The sequence below is a fragment of the Cebus imitator genome, unplaced genomic scaffold (genome assembly GCF_001604975.1).
Source record: "Cebus imitator isolate Cc_AM_T3 unplaced genomic scaffold, Cebus_imitator-1.0 Scaffold181, whole genome shotgun sequence".
Taxonomy (NCBI): Eukaryota; Metazoa; Chordata; class Mammalia; order Primates; family Cebidae; genus Cebus; species Cebus imitator.
The window spans coordinates 3,897,751-3,913,479 of NW_016107496.1; the positions used below are offsets into that span (position 1 = coordinate 3,897,751).

At 53.8% G+C, this 15,729-nt stretch overlaps 2 protein-coding genes across 4 annotated transcripts; both read left to right on the forward strand.

The window, feature by feature from the left end:
- The first annotated feature begins 778 nt into the window (after window positions 1–778).
- ATG101 (autophagy related 101) lies at window positions 779–9,312 on the forward strand. Of its 3 annotated transcripts, XM_017545866.2 has the most exons (4): window positions 932–1,065; window positions 1,154–1,292; window positions 4,946–5,271; window positions 8,610–9,312. In XM_017545866.2, the coding sequence occupies exons 3-4, from the start codon at window positions 5,020–5,022 to the stop codon at window positions 9,012–9,014; spliced, it is 657 nt and encodes a 218-aa protein (XP_017401355.1). In that variant the 5' UTR covers window positions 932–1,065; window positions 1,154–1,292; window positions 4,946–5,019; the 3' UTR covers window positions 9,015–9,312. The 3 variants fall into 3 exon arrangements, with proteins under 3 accessions (XP_017401357.1, XP_017401355.1, XP_037600668.1); XM_017545868.2 differs by lacking the exon at window positions 1,154–1,292 and having other exon boundaries at window positions 779–1,065; XM_037744740.1 differs by lacking the exons at window positions 932–1,065; window positions 1,154–1,292 and adding an exon at window positions 3,955–4,103.
- Window positions 9,313–11,402: 2,090 nt separating this feature from the next.
- SMIM41 (small integral membrane protein 41) lies at window positions 11,403–14,987 on the forward strand. The gene is made up of 2 exons (XM_037744741.1): window positions 11,403–11,969; window positions 14,496–14,987. Exon 1 carries the CDS (start codon window positions 11,576–11,578, stop codon window positions 11,861–11,863), a length of 288 nt encoding a protein of 95 aa, XP_037600669.1. The 5' UTR covers window positions 11,403–11,575; the 3' UTR covers window positions 11,864–11,969; window positions 14,496–14,987.
- The last annotated feature ends 742 nt before the right edge of the window (window positions 14,988–15,729 follow it).

Consider the following 15,729-nt stretch of genomic DNA (forward strand, 5'->3'; position numbering starts at 1 on the left):
TGTGATCCTCACAACAGCCCCCTGTTTATAGAGAGCATCAGAAAGGATGAGTGATGTCAAGGGTCACGCAGAGAAGCAATGGCCGAATTACAAGTCTCCAAAGGACTGTCACCAGATTGGTCACTGTGGAGTACCAAGTAGTGCTGCTGTATAAAGGCAACACTTCGAGATGAAGCCCTTTCTCCAGCATCTGTGTGGGTGGGAGGCCGGTGATCCAGTCTGTTATGCACATTGAACAAGCTCAAGTTTTGCCATCCACTTGACGCCCTACAGCACAGCGGTGTGGGCTCATCTCTAGGACCTCTCTCTAAGGGGTACGTCCCTCATCTTGTGGAGATCGGTGCCCCTTCCAGGCCTCTCAGTCTGGACTGAGTTGGGCAAACGGCTGCGTTCACGGACCGGGCTCGCCGCCGATGACTCCGCTCGGCCTAGGGAGGCGGCCGAGAGCCCATCGGGCTCCTTCCTTCCCTCCCGACTCTATGGCGGAAGTGAGTTGTCTCGGCCGAAACACCACAGCGTTCTCAGTGGTGGGCTGAATGGACTCGTCCATATCAGGGGGATCTTCCTCACCATCAAATCTTAGAATCAGAGAAAGAACCACGAAAAAGTAGTCCCCAGATCAGAGAAAAACGCATGACTATCTGTATATGCTCCTGTGACTATGCGGACAATGCGGCCGACTGCATGCGTGCGGAGGCCCGGCCAGCTGGGCACGTGCCCCCTCCGGGGCCGCGGGATCAAGTGAGCCTGCCGGCGCGCTGGGGGCGGTGCGGCTTCCGGTCCCGGCTCAGCCTCCGACCCGGGTAGTCCGGAGCCTGCTGGGAGAGCGGTGGCCTCTGAGAGGTGGGTCGTGGACGGGATTAGGGGAGGCGGGAGCTATTTTAACTGTCTGGCCCCTCTCCTGTGCAGGCGTGGGCATCCCCCGGGGTGGCGGAACGAGGGCGCTCCTTCCAGCTTCCGAGTCTGGCCAGCCTGGGCGCGGGGCGCCGCCCCCGAGACACCCGAGGGATTTAGTCCTCCCTGGTTCCCTGGACCGTGGAGGTTCGCGCGTAGTGGCGGCGAGAGGTACGGGACCCGGGCGGGCATTCCTTCCTGCGTCCCTCCTGAGTCTCTTGATACGAAGCCAAATAGCTTTCTGTTTTTTTGCTTTCAGCCTGTCTCTTGTGGCTCAGCGCCGTGGGGAGGTTGACGCATACTTGCGGAGGTCGCACCTGGGCGTGAGGAGGAGGAGGAGGAGGAGGAAGGGCATGAGCCGAGCCTGAGGAATCCGTGGTCCCGACTCTACACTCCAGGTGGGAATGGGCGTACCCTGCCCTCCAGCCAGGCTTGAGAAGGCAGCTGTTAGCTTCTGCTCCTCGGGGGACCAGAGGGATGAGACTTTTCAGACCCTAATCTGGTGGGCCCTGCTGCTTACAGCTCACTGTGGGGCAGGGGACAAGGTTTTCCCAGACCAAATGTGGCTGCTGTGGGAAGGAGAATGGGGTTGGTTAGGACAGACTTCTTGGAGGAGTGGATCCTAAAATAGCACATAGAATGAGGGAGGAGCCCGGGCTTAGGGCAAAAGTGAGCTGTATGGGTTGTATGAATGATTGCGGGGGACACAAGAGGGAGAAGTCGTGGAAGAAAGGGAGCCAGACCAGAGCCAGGAGTCTCTAGAAGGGAAGAAACTGCTGGATGGAGTTAAAATAGAGGGCGAAAGGAGCACGAGAGCCTTTCTCTCTCCCTCTCTCTCTCTCTCTTTTTTTTTTTTTTTGAGACAGATTCTTGCTCTGTTGCCCAGGCTGGAGTGCAGTAGTGCAGTCTAGGCTCACTGCAACCTCTGCCTCTCAGGTTCAAATTCTTCTGCTTCAGCCTCCCGAGTAGCTGGGACTACAGGCGCCACCACCGTGCCTGGCTAATTTTTGTATTTTTAGTAAAGACGGGGTTTCACCATATTGGCTAGGCTGGTCTCGAACTCCTGACCTTGTGATCTGCCTGCCTTGGCCTCCGAAAGTGTTGGGATTACAGGCATAAGGCACCATGCCCAGCTGCCCTTCTCATTCTTGTTGCAAGCGTGTATGATAAACTAATCCGGCAACCCCTGGAAGAACCTGGAATTCCTGGGTTGGGATGAATTGAGCAGTTTTGTACTAGGTACTAGGAATTACCATTATAGTGATGAATATAGTCTCTGTGCTGTAAACACAATATAGGAATTGTCTGCCTAGGGGTAGAGACAAAAACAAAACATGATGGTGCTTGATACCTGATCGCCAGGTGAGAGGCAGAACTGGCCTGATCTCTGGGCAGTCCGAAGACTTGTCCTGTATCCTGTGCTGAGCACCAGTTTAAAAGGAGCAGAGATGGCCGGGCACGGTGGCTCATGCCTGTAATCCAGGCACTTTGGGAGGCCAAGGCAGGCAGATCACCTGAGGTCAGGAGTTCGAGACCAGCCTTGCCAACATGGGGAAGCCCCATCTCTACTAAAAATACAAAAATAAGTCAGGGATAGTGATGCGCGTCTGTAATCCCAGCTACTTGGGAGGCTGAGGCAGGAGAATCACTCGAACCTGGGAGGTGGAGGTTGTAGTGAGCTGTGATCGTGTCATTGCACTCCAGCCTGGGTGACAGTGAGACTCCATCTCAGAAAAAAAAAAAAGGTTTTAAAAGGGACAGAGACAAACTGAAATATACTTCTTATTTTCACCATCTGTCAACCAGATGAATGAAATATACTTAAAGGAGAGCTGCCAGGATTCCATGCAGATAAGAAATGACGTGGAACAGGCATGTTTTTGAGGACTGGGGACCTTCAGCCTGTAGAAAGGGTGAGGAGGTGGTGGAAGAGCTGCCTCTAAATAAAAGCTCACTTGTGGAAAAGAGGTGAGACTTACTTTGTGTGACTTTGGGTACCAAAACTAAAACCAGTGGTTTAAAGCGCTAAGAGACAGATTCCTTCAGCAGAAAGAATAACTGGGCTGGGTGAGGTAATCCCAGCACTTCGGGAGCCCAAGCAGGTGGATCTCGAGCTCAGGAGTTTGAGACCAGCTTGGGCAACGTGGCGAAACCCTGTCTCTACTAAAAATACAAAAAATTAGCCAGGTGTGGTGGTGTGCGCCTGTGGTCCCAGCTGCTCGGAGGCTGGGATAGGAACCTGGGGGGCAGAAGTTGCAGTGAGCAGAGATCATGCCACTGTACTCCAGTCTGGCTGATGGAGTGAGACCCCGTCTCAAAAAAAAAAAAAAAAAAAAAAAATTTTGAATAGAACTTCACCTGGTTGTTGTGAGAGGTGGTGAATTCTCTGTCAGGGAGGTTTGCAAGCTGAACACTCTCAGCTAAGGAACTTGAAGTTCCCTCTCCCTCTGGGCGTGGATTTAGTTAGTTTCTACATTCTGGTTCTCAAGTCTGTTCTCTCCTTCCCACTGCCTCCACTACTGCGGTATAGCCTTGCATCATCTCTTGGCAATAACAATATAATAATGAATTATAGCAGCTAATACTTAGTGGATGTTTACTGCTTGTCAGGTACTGCTTTAAGTGTTTTACAAATGCTAACTCATTTAGCCCTCAAGATAACTCTTTCAAGGTAGCCATTATTATCTTCTTTGCATATATGGCACGTAGCTGTTAAGCACCTTGCCCAGGTCACGAGCATGGAGCAAGCGGCAGAGTGGAGTTCCGGTCCAGGTTGTCTGGCTTTCAAGTCATGGTTTTTCACTACTATTCTGTATTTTACATTGTTACCGTAACTCTCACTACTATCCCAGTTTACAAATAAGAAGTTCAGAGAGGTTGAGGGATTTACTTAAGGTCACAGAGCAAGATGTGGCTGAGGTGGGATTCAGAGCCAGGGCTGTTGGGTATGAAACCCCCACACCTGATTATGCTGCTTCTGTAACTACGTCCACTGTAGTGGCCTCTAACTGACTTCCTGCCCAGCCTTTGTGCCTTAAATCCACAAGTTTTTACCCTGGAATCTGTGGATGTGGCTGTCCCAGGTGAGATTTGGAATGTGTGTGTCAGTCATGGTTTTAAAGCCCAGACTTCATGCCTTCATTGACTTCTCAGAGCAGTTTGTGATCTCAACACAGTAGAGATCACAAACCTTTGCCGTTTAGCCAGAGGTACTTTTCATTTTTTAAAATTTATTGTATTACTTTTTTTTTTTTTTTTTTTGAGACAGGGTCTCACTTTGTCACCCAGGCTGGAGCACAGCGGCATGATCTCAGCTCACTACAGCCTCAACCTCCCAGGTTCAAGTGATTCTCTTGCCTCAGCCCCTCAAGTAGGTGGGACTCTAGGCGCTTGCCACCAGGCCTGGCTAATTTTTTGCACTTTTGGTGGAGATGGGGAGTCATCACGTTGCCCAGTCTGGTCTTGAACTTTTGAGCTCAAGTGATTTGCCTTGTCCTCCCAAATTGCTGGGATGACAGGTGTGAGCCACTGCACCCGGCCCCGAGGTACATTTCTAATGCACAGATTTGATCTTGGCCCAGTGATGCATTGACTCTTCACTGCTCTTAGGACAGAGTGCAGATGCCTTAACCTGGTCATTCAAGGTCCCAGGAAATCAGACTCCAATCTTCCTGTGCTTCTTACTCCCACCTCGGACTCTCTCCATGGTGATAATGTTTACTTGCCTGCTTTTCCTTCATCCTGCCAGCCTGAGGGCAGGGGCCATGCTTGCCTTTGAATGGCTAGTGCCTGACAGATGTTGCACAGTGAGCATCTGCTGTAAACTACATTGAAGGCTGTAAAATGGAATCCAGGCCTGTCCTTTGGACGATAACTTTGAAGCTCTTGCCCTTTCTGATCCCGAGAGTTGATGATTCTCTGGTAGTCTGTGCTGCCAGAATGCAGAGAAGGGCCAGTGGAGGCAGAAGCCGAGCTGAGCCTAGAAGGAAGTGAACAGATAAGCTGTGGACTGTTGAAGATGTCAGCATTCTGACCTGCACTTCTCTTGCAGGGTGGCCCTTGGGTAGGGTGAAATCCCTGTCTTTGTCCTCGTTCCCCACCTTGGTGTGGGTCACTGGCTGCAGGATGAACTGTCGCTCGGAGGTGCTGGAGGTGTCAGTGGAGGGTCGGCAGGTGGAGGAGGCCTTGCTGGCTGTGTTGCACACGGTGCTCCTGCACCGCAGCACTGGCAAGTTCCACTACAAGAAGGAGGGCACCTACTCCATTGGCACCGTGGGCACCCAGGATGTCGACTGTGACTTCATCGACTTCACCTACGTTCGTGTCTCTTCTGAGGAACTGGACCGCGCCCTGCGCAAGGTTGTTGGGGAGTTCAAGGTAAGGGTGTGGCGCAGCGGGTGGCAGGGGGACCTTGAGTGCCCCTCCATCCCAGCTTGCTCTGGAACCAGCCTCCTGAGTGTGTGTATTGGGTTCTTTCAGGTTCTGAGGAACAGGTGTGTTGAGTGCTCCTCTTCAGGGGAGGGCTTGTGTGTCTGTGTGTGTGTTGCGGGGGCGGGGTGGAGGAGGGGGACGCATAAATGTGCCTAGGGGTAAAAGGGAGAGCAGGAAGCCCTAACAGCATTGGTGGCCAGGCCCCTTGGGCCATCCTTGCTTCTGTGGTCTTGACCTTCTCTCTGGTACAGCTCTCTCTACTTCTGCTTCCACTTTTCCTTTCCCACATGAGACTTCTGCAGAGGGCAGCTTGCTTGGCTCAGGTGGCTGCCATCCAAGATGGAGTGTCCCTTTTGGCAGTGTGGCATGTGTTTGTGAGTGCCTGGGTAGGAAAAAGATATGTAAGGGACACCGCAGGCTGCTGATGTTGGTCACCTCAGGAGGTGGGAGTGGTAGTGTGGTTTTCCTGTGGTCGGAGTCAGTGTTTCACCATTTTATTGAGTGGGTACTTTAAAGTTTTAAAGTAGCAAAGATAATTTTTCTTTCTCTTTTATTTTTTTAAATTTCTTTTTTTTATCGCATTTTAGGTTTTGGGATAATTTTTCTTTCTTCCTTTTTTTTTTTTTTTGGACAGAATCTCACTATGTCATCCCAGTCGTGAACTTTTTTTTTTTTTTTGAGACAGAATCTCACTATGTCATCCCAGTCGTGAACTCCTGGGCCTTGAGCGGTCCTCTCATGTCAGCTTTCCAAGCAGCCGGGACCACGGGTGTACACCACCACCACCATCCCCAGCTAATATTTGAGGAATTTTTTTGTCAGGCCTGGTGGCTCACAACCAGTGGTCTCAGCACTTTGGGAGGCTGAGGTGGTCAGATTGCTTGAGCCCAGGAGTTGAAGACCAGCCCTGGAAACATGGCAAAACTCTGTTTCTACAAACAATAAATTAGTGGGACATGGTAGCACATGCCCGTAGTCCCAGACACTTGAGCAGCTGAGGTGGGAGAATTGCTTGAGCCTAGGAGTTCAAGGCTGTAGTGAGCCATGATCATGCCACTGTACTCCAGCATGGGCGACAGAGCAAGACCCTGTCAAAAAGAAAAAAATAATTTTTTTTTTTGAGACGGAGTTTCACTCTTGTTACCCAGGCTGGAGTGCAATGGCGCGATCTCGGCTCACCGCAACCTCCACCTCCTGGGTTCAGGCAATTCTCCTGCCTCAACCTCCTCAGTAGCTGGGATTACAGGCACGCGCCACCATGCCCAGCTAATGTTTTTGTATTTTTAGTAGAGACGGGGTTTCACCATGTTGACCAGGATGGTCTCGATCTCTTGACCTCGTGATCCACCCGCCTCGGCCTCCCAAAGTGCTGGGATTACAGGCTTGAGCCACCGCGCCCGGCCTGAAAAAAAGAATTTTTTTGTAGAGAACAGGTGTTAATGTGTTTCCCAGGCTGGTCTTGAACCAGGCTGGTCTTGAATTCCTGGCATGAGCCAGTGTGCCCATGCCTGTAATTTTTCTTTTAAAGGCATCTGCTCTGTTAGAACACAGGGGAGCGGTGTGTCTGACATTCCATAAATGTTTGTAGAGCCCTCCACTGTGCTGGGCACTGTGTGCTCATTGCAGGGGGTTGCTCAGTGTCAGGTAAAAGCTATCCCCCATTGGCCCTCCAAACCCAGAAAGGGCAGGTCTATAAGCGGTTTCCTAGTCACCCTCAAGAGAAGCAGTAGCATTCAGCCCTCTGTCCTCCAGGTGCCCGTGAGAGGAAGGTGGAGCAGAGAGGTTAAGAGCATGGGCTTTGGAGCCTGGCTCTACCACCCAGCAAGTGTGTGACCTTGGGCTAGTGGCTCCACTCAAAATCGGAGTAATAATCCTATTGACCTCAAAGGGCGGGTGCACTGCAAGGACTAAATAAGTCAAATATGTCCAATGTTTGGAACAGAGCCTGTTACACAGTAAGCATTACAGGTGTGTTAGCCATTCAAGGTTACATGACCTTGGTTTGTCAGTGAAGGAGAGCCTCTTCCCTGATAAGTGGTTCAGGATTTAAGGCATCCTTACCCTCTGGGTTGGCATTAACTCAGGTGAAAAGGAGCTTCTGGGTCATGGGTGCCCTCGGAAGAGGAGTATGGGGCTACCCACACCCATGGGGTGGCATGGGCAGAATCACTGGACTGGATGGTCATGTTTGCTTCTCAGGGGAAAGGAGGGAGAGACGCTAGGTATGGTCTGTCTGGTACTTCCCTTCCCCATTCTGTTGCTTGGTTTCCTTCTTTCTGAGCAAGGCTCCCTGGGCTCTATAGTTCCCTCTTCCTGCTTTCATAAAAGAGACTGTGGACTGGGTGCAGTGGCTTGCAATTGTAATCCCAGCACTTTGGGAAGCTGAAGCAGGAGGATTGCTTGAGGCCAGGAGTTCCAGAATAGTCTGGATAACATAACAATACCCTGACTCTAACAAAATAAAAAAAATTTAAAATTAAAAATTAGCCAAGTGTGCTTATAGTATCAGCTACTCAGGAGGCTGAGGTGGGAGCCCAGGAGTCCGAGGCTGCAGTGAGCCATGATTGCTCCACTGCACTCCAGCGTGGGTGGTAGAGTAAGGCCCAGTCTCTTTAAAAAAAATACCAAAAGGATTATGTTTAATTGGCAGTGCAGACAAATACAGGTTACAGCAAAGAGGGAGATGTTGACGAGGTGATTTGAGAGAACATTTTGAAGGATATGGGCTAAAGGGGTGGTGGTGTGGAAGGAGAAGGCCTTTCATGTAAAGGTGAAAAGCAAGGATTTTGAAATGAGACAATCCAGATTCAAATCCCAGTCCAGCCATTCATAGGCAAGTTACCTTACTCCTCTAAGCCTTACTTGCAAGTTACTTACTTACTTGTCTTTCTTGCAAGTTACCTTACTCCTCTAAGCCTCGTGGTGCCTGAGTGAGAGTTCACGGGGTTTGTGGAGAGGAGCCAGTGGGGTTGTGTGTGTAAAGTTCCTGGCTCAGAATACGTGCCTGCACACCAGTTATTCCTGTAATAATCAGTTCTTCACCAGGCTGGAGGAGTTGAGTTTGGAGACAGGTTATGTTGGTTTGCTTGCACTACACCATTTCAGGCTGGCAGCTTGCTGTGTCACTTTACCCAAATCCTTTACCCTCTCCCAGTCTTGTTTCCTTGCCATCCCTGCATGATTACTGTAGCTAAGAGAGGATAATTCCCTGGGGCGTGGGAAGCAGCCCTCACAGGCGGGAGCTCAGAGGCCTCAGCTCGCTCATTCGTTCCCTTCTTCCCTAGGATGCGCTGCGCAACTCTGGTGGCGATGGGCTGGGGCAGATGTCCTTGGAGTTCTACCAGAAGAAGAAGTCTCGCTGGCCTTTCTCAGACGAGTGCATCCCATGGGAAGTGTGGACGGTCAAGGTGCACGTGGTAGCCCTGGCCACAGAGCAGGAGCGGCAGATCTGCCGGGAGAAGGTGGGCGAGAAACTCTGTGAGAAGATCATCAACATTGTGGAGGTGATGAATCGGCATGAGTACCTGCCCAAGATGCCCACACAGTCGGAGGTGGATAATGTGTTTGACACAGGCTTGCGGGACGTGCAGCCCTACCTCTACAAGATCTCCTTCCAGATCACCGATGCCCTGGGCACCTCCGTCACCACCACCATGCGCAGGCTCATCAAAGACACCCTTGCCCTCTGAGCCCACCCGGTCCCCGGGAGCTCCTCCATGGCTCCCAGACCTTGGCTTTGGGGGATTGTACTGTTAGGCCTGTGGGCCTTGGAACCTGCTCTGGGTCATGGGTGAGACTTGGAAGGGGCAGCCGCTGGTTTCGCTTTGTGGTTGCCAGCCTCTGGTCATCCTTTTCACCTTTGCAGATGGTTCAGTCCTGCCCGTACTGTCCATACCCCTGGTGGGGCCCCTTCCTTCTCTACTGTACAGAAGAGCTACCGCTAGGATGGGGAATAAAATTGAGAATGTGAGTTTGGGTGGAGCCATCTCTCCTTGGCTTGTGTCTGCCCCGACGTGTTAACACTTTCTGGCATTCCTGAGGACACAGGTGTGTGTTGAGAGCATTGTTCCAAGATGAAGTGGGTGGATGGGATTAAAGGTATATTAAAAACTGTCTGGGTATTCACACAAAGCAGGTGTTACCCAGATGTGGCCGTAACCAATCCCATGAATGAAGGTACATTGGAGGGTGAGGGTCTGTTGCTTTTGGATGTGACTGAGCTACTTCTTCCTTTTTCTCCACCAGTCTACTCCCTAGTTCAACACTTCCAAACTCACTTTCCTTTTTTTTCTAAACTTTCATTTTGCAGATTATTTCATCACCCAGGTATTGAGCCTAGTACTCGTTAGTTATTTTTCTGATCCTCTCCCTCTTCCCACCCTCCAAAAGGCCCCAGTGTGCATTGTTCCCCTCTGTGTGTCCATGTGTCCTCACCATGTAGCTCCCACGTGGATGTGAGAACGTGGTATTTGGTTTTCTGTTCCCATGTTATCTCCTCCCTTTCTAGGGAAGCTGTGGCATCCGCGGCCTTTATGTCACCTGGTCTTGCTTCATCATGATCCCAGAGAATGCCTTCTCTGCCTTCATAGCGAATACAGATCCCCACGTGCACCAGAAAGGTCATTTGATGTGGGGGGTGTCTGGAGACAGATGGGCCAGCTTGAGACTATCTGGCATCTGGCGACACTCCTAGCTTGGACTGGGTCTTGCCATTGCCTCAGGAACTCACATTCATTTCCACACCCGCATACTCCAGCCCCCGTTGTATGCCGTGTGCTCATCGATACAGTCCATGTTTCACAATGCTTTTGGGCTGCTTCTGGGCCAGCTCTAACCAGACTGATTCTGTGTAGGGAGGGATGCTATGGGAGAAATGGGGTGGGAGTGGGGGGTCTTGTCCATGGTCCCGGAGCAGGGTAGGTAGCCAGGATGGCCAGGAAGTGTTTGCATTTGGAATGTGCTTTTCCCATTTCAAGTCACCCTTGGCCACGTGATGTTTCCTAACACGTTTTGTGATGTTCTACTTGATCTCTGGGGCATCAGAGAGTTGATTCAGGAGGGGAGTTTATAGCTGGAGAAGGCCTATTTGTAGCAAGTTCTTGATGGCATGTGACCCCCACTTGGCATGGTGCAGTTTGGGGACTCTTCCTGCTTTCCTCCCAGCCAGCCATCAGCTAATCTAATCCCTTCTGAGGGGTTGACTAGTACAGGTGTTGGCTGGCAGTGACTTTATTTCTTAAAAGAGGACTCAAGGCTTGCTATGGAATTTTTTGGTAGACCTGGCAGGAGGGTCTTCCTTCCCTATCTGCTTTTCCAGTCTGTGCTTTTCTGCAGCTGGACTCTGCTCCACACTCCCCCACTGGCTTGGCCGTGGGGCACCTAGCTGCTAGTGGGCTGCCTGGTCCACAGCACAGCAACATTTCCATCCCTTCTGGCATTGTGATTTCCCTGCAGTGAGGGACTGATTTATCCAGGGTCAGGACTGGAGTTCTGGTGGCTCAAATCTGTGCTCTCCTGTTGGTCTGTAAATGTGGCTCTACTTGGCCCTGTGGGGCCTGAGAAAATGTGTGGGGTGGACCTTGAAATCCCCATGCTCTGCTCTGCCTGAATGTCTCACTGCTGTGGAGTCTGCGGGAGGCACTGGCCTGCTTGTCCAGCCCCAGGAGGCTTCCAGAAGGGATGACGGACAAGGAAGGGTGGGAGTCACTTATCCTTAGGGCTGCCTGTGTGCCTCCTGGCTCACCAGTCACCTGGGCCACCTGGCAGCATAGAACTTTGGTCTAGGGACAAAAAGCCCAAGAAAGGGGACAGTCACCTTTGCCTCCTTTGTCTTGTGTCCTGCTCAGAGGGGCAGCACCCCAGCCTGCACGTGGGATGGGGTCTGAGGATCTGCTCAGGGATCTGCCCAGTTGGACTTCTTGGCCCTCTTTGCGAAAGGGAGGGACTCTTGGGGACAGGGCTTCTGGTTTTGGCTGGCTGGACTCGCATGGGGGTGCCTATGTGCCTTGGGGATGAGGAGAAATAAGGCGGCCCCGCCCCGGAGTCAGGTCTGTGGAGAAGGGGCGGTAGCCCACGGCGGCTGAAGCTCTTTCTCTAGGAAGGGCACAAGCACTCTGCGCAGCCGGTGGGGGCGTAGGGCGCCTGGGGTCCGCCCCTTAGTTCCCTCCCTGACGCAGCCGTCTGCCGCCCGCCAGCCTGGGCTCCAGCACATCTGGCGATCCCACCACATCTGGGCAGCCGGCGCTGGAGCATGAACGGCTCTCAGGTGGGCGCTGCGGCTGGGGCCGCCTGGCTGAGCTCCTGCTGCAACCAGTCGGGGTCGCCGCCGGAGCCCCCCGAGGGGCCGCGCGCGGTGCAGGCGGTGGTGCTGGGCGTGCTGTCCCTGCTAGTGCTCTGTGGGGTCCTGTTCCTGGGCGGCGGCCTCCTCCTCCGCGCCCAGGGCCTGACAGCACTGCTGGTCCGCGAGCAGCGTGCGTCCCGCGAGCCCGAGCCCGGCAGTGCCCGCGGAGAGGACAGCGATGACGATGACCACTCCTAGGCGCCTGGCTGCGCTCGGAGGTCTTCCGTCCCCATGCTGCCCCGGACTCTGTGCGGACGGCTGCTGCGGTTCCGACCCCTTTTCCGAAGCGGCGCCCCCCACACAGGTGAGAGGGCAGGCGTCAGGAGTACGGGCGCGGGGGGCCCGGGGGGCTACAGTAGCTTCCTTACTGAGGGGCTTATCGGGGCGCAGCAAGGCACCTGCTATCAGCGACTCGGGTTCTCAGATCCATAAGTCCACGGCGGGTGGGGCTGCAGCCACACAGGTGTGCGGGATCAGGAGATGGCTGCCCCGCCCCAGATGGTGTCTCCTGCAGTCCTGGCCCCCTCTTCCGGTCTTAAGTTTTCCCACCTTATGCCCTTTTTCTAGGAACAGAGGCTGCTGTGCCAGTGTAGGGTGGTTGTGGAGTCCGGAGGCCGCAGTGTGCTTTGGGGGCTTCTTCCCTGGACCCTGCCCTCACCCCCACGGTCTGCAACTGCCCCAGCCCCTATAGGTCCAAGGCCCAATTCTGCACTCCATGGGGCTGAGGAGACAGGCAGACAGCTTCAGCCTTTGACCTCAGCTTCCTGAAAAGCCTTTTCCCTGGAAGGGGGCTTGAGGGAGGTTCTTTGCCTGGACTTCCTCTTGAGACAGGGAGGAGAGTGTGGTCACGTTTGAGGGCAGAGCCAGGGGCCTGGGTGGCCCTGGGAATGGAGAGGTGTGTGGAAGGCTCTTCCCCGGCCCCTGCTCATGTCGTGGAGCAGTGGGGTGGGGGAGCAGTTGTAGCCCAGAGCAAGGAGCTTTGTGCGGTGTGTGTTGGGGGGTGTGGATGGCAGGGTTCCCAGCAGCTGGGGGGCCTCAAAAGCACTGCTCCAGGAAGTGGGGCTGAGGACTCCCAGCTGTGCGGGCTCTCTCTGGGTGTCTCGCTCTGTCTCTCCAAGGGCAGGAGCCATCTGGAGGGAAGGGCCTGGATGACCCGAGGACAAGGTAACTACAGGCCAAGGCCACCTGGGAAGAGCCACAGAGGCTGGAGAGGCCTTCACTGTTCCTTCCCTCTGTTCAGCTTTGCATCTAGGAGCCCCTGGGGGTTTCTGTGGGTGGGAGTGTTTGTTTATCAGGGGTGACTTTGGCCTCTCTTGCCCCCTGATTCTGGAGCCCCTCCCCTGCTTGCCTGGGGTAGGGCAGGGTCCCGGTTTCCCTCCAAGAAAGGAGTCAGGCTGGGTGCCTGTGAGGGGCAGGGGGAGGATGCGGGCAGGTGCAGCTAAGCAGCTGCGAAGCTGCCGACGACGTGTGATCTCTGCCCAGCAGCCCAGGATTTGGCGTTAATCCTGGGCAGCGGTGCCACACTGGCCTTGCTGAGCCAGGGACTTCTCATCTCAGGGCCGCCACCCCTGCCCCCTAAGAAGGAGGGCTGTCCAGGGCCCTGAGGGGTGTGTGCCATGTGTGTGTTACTGCACCTGGCACAGGCAGGGGGCAGGGTCCAGGGGACATTCCTGCCTCCTTTCTCTGGAGGAGAGGATGGGAACTTCCTCTCTTGATTGTACCCAGTTTCTCCCAGATCACTGGGAACCCCTTTTACATACAGGGAAGCTCAGAGAACAGTAAGTGACATGCTCATGTGAATGACAGAGCTGGAAGCAGACTCTGGGTCCTGATTCCAAGTTCACGGCCCATTCTGGCACTTGGGGGCCCCTCTTGTTCTGTCCTCCCCTGCTTTCTTATCACTCTTTGAGATGCTGGTGCAAAATATGGCCTCTCTTCATACATTTGTGAATCGGGGTGGACCCCTAAACCTCTGTGTCACTGCCCCCTTCCTGTCCTTGCTTCCCCAGGGCCCTCCCTACCCTCTGTCTACAGGGAGCAGTCTTCCAGATGCCAGCAACAGCTTCCTAGCCAGCTGGGCTCAGCTTTCCTGGCCTGAGCCTGAGGGGGGATGGGCTCAGAGGGTCAGCTGGAATAAACATCCATGGAAAAAAATCCAAGCGGTCAGAGCTGGGGATCAGGGCTGAAGGCTGATGACCTTTGGTTTGGCCTTTGGGCTCAAGTTGCTGTGGTGTGAGGGCATAGAGTGATTTGGTGCTGGGAAGGGCTCTGCCCCCCAGCATCTTCGTGTCTGCTCACACCCAGGCCGGGGCCAGGGCGGGGGATAGAGGCAGGGGCAACGACTTTCTTCATCCAACTTCCTCCTGTTGCTGTTCCTGGGCCCAGTACTTGGAAAGGAGGGTGTGGGGTGTGCCAGAGACCTCAGTGTTCCTTCGGGAAGAGACTGAGATGTTTGTCATGGAACTCTGACCCCAGTCAAGGCTGTCAGGCTGAGTGGGCAGGAAAGAATGTGGAAAATTGGGAAGTGGGTGCTGCTGTCACCCCATGTCTCAGGCTCCAGCTGGTAGTGAGAGGTGGGAGATGGGTGCAGGCCTGAGTGCCAGGGAGAGAAGCCAGGTACTTGGAATCCCAGCCAGCTCCCTTAACCTGCACTGTCCATGGGGGAAGGGCTGGGGCGGCTGATGGGTTCAGATCTTGCCCTCACCTCCCTCCAGCCCCTGAGATTGTCCCTAAGCTGGGAAAGGCTGTGAGGGGTTTCTGCTGTCCCTTCCTCGCCATCCACATCGTGCAGCTCCCTCTCCAGCAAAGATGGGGGTGGCTCTCTCTACAGATTCCTGAGCCCTGCGTCATCTGCTGACCAGAGAGCCCACTCTCCTGCTGCCGCTCTGGGGAACCCATGCCACCCTCAGCCCATTCTTGGTGCAGATGACAGACTGGGAGATACCTGGCTTGTGGTGAGACCTCAACCTGGGATCCTTGCACCCAGCCGCTGCCTCTGAACTGCTCTGCTGGACCGCAGGAAGTCCTCGGTGTGGGCCTGCACACTCCCAGCCTGCTTGGGGCCTGCTGCATGTCCTGGGCACTGAAGTGGCCACACGTCCTGGATGCCTGGTGCAGCACGTGCTGGCTGTGCCTTCTGCCTTCTGGCCTCTGAGGACATGAGTGCACACCTGTCCTGTCTGGTGTGAGGCAGCAGTGGTCTGACAGTGACCCGCTCCTGCTCCGAGTCAGTGCCTCCCATTTGCTGGCCTGCGGCGCCCCCGCCATCCAGGAATGCTGCATCACTTTCTGTGGCCCCTTATTAAATATGCTGGTAATGCAAGTTTCTGGTCTACCGTCTGTCTCCAGACCTTCACTCTAGGAATTAGTGGTTTGTTCCCCGGCTCCCCTCCAGTTTGACCTGCTTCTAGCATGTATAGCAACCTCAGTCCCTGTTCCCTGGCCTCTTCTTAGTGGTGGCCTTTCCCCTTGCACCCTCAGATCCACATCTTCCAAGGGTGGGTGTGAGGTGGGGGCAGAAAGCCACTCTCTCGCCAGCACCCGGCTGCCCCCGTGTGGCCAGTGTGGGCAAGAGCACCACTTCATTCAACCACTCACTGTTGGGGTCTCATCAGAGTCCAGCCTGAGCCCTGGCTTTTGAGAGTGGATTTCGTGAACATGTGCATGGAATTCTAGATTACAAAACCTTCCTAAACCTCATTCTCTTTGTTTGTAAAATGGCGATGACAATATCACTGGTTTGTCATTGACCAAATAGGTAACATGCTTGTTCATTGAAAAAAGTCTTTCTGCACAGTAATCATCCTCTAGCATCACTATTTTCCCTAAACCTGACCATCCCCAGAAGAGAGGAGAGGAGAGGAGAGGAGAGGAGAGGAGAGGAGAGGAGAGGAGAAGAGAAGAAGAGGAGGAGGGGAGGAGAAGAGGGAGAAGAAGAGAGGAGAGAAGTATAGAACTGACCAGAAGTATAGAACCAGGAGAGAGGCATAGAACCCGCCCTCTGTTCCTGGAAACACTTCATCATATTCTTTTTCATGAGTGTTTACTGAGTGATCACTCTGTGC

Coding starts and splice junctions, on each gene's coding strand:
- SMIM41 (XM_037744741.1), top strand. CDS start 11,576: ATGAACGGCTCTCAGGTGGGCGCTGCGGCTGGGGCCGCCTGGCTGAGC.
- ATG101 (XM_017545868.2), top strand. CDS start 5,020: ATGAACTGTCGCTCGGAGGTGCTGGAGGTGTCAGTGGAGGGTCGGCAG. Junction 5,272..8,609: donor AGGTTGTTGGGGAGTTCAAG/GTAAGGGTGTGG, acceptor CTTCTTCCCTAG/GATGCGCTGCGCAACTCTGG.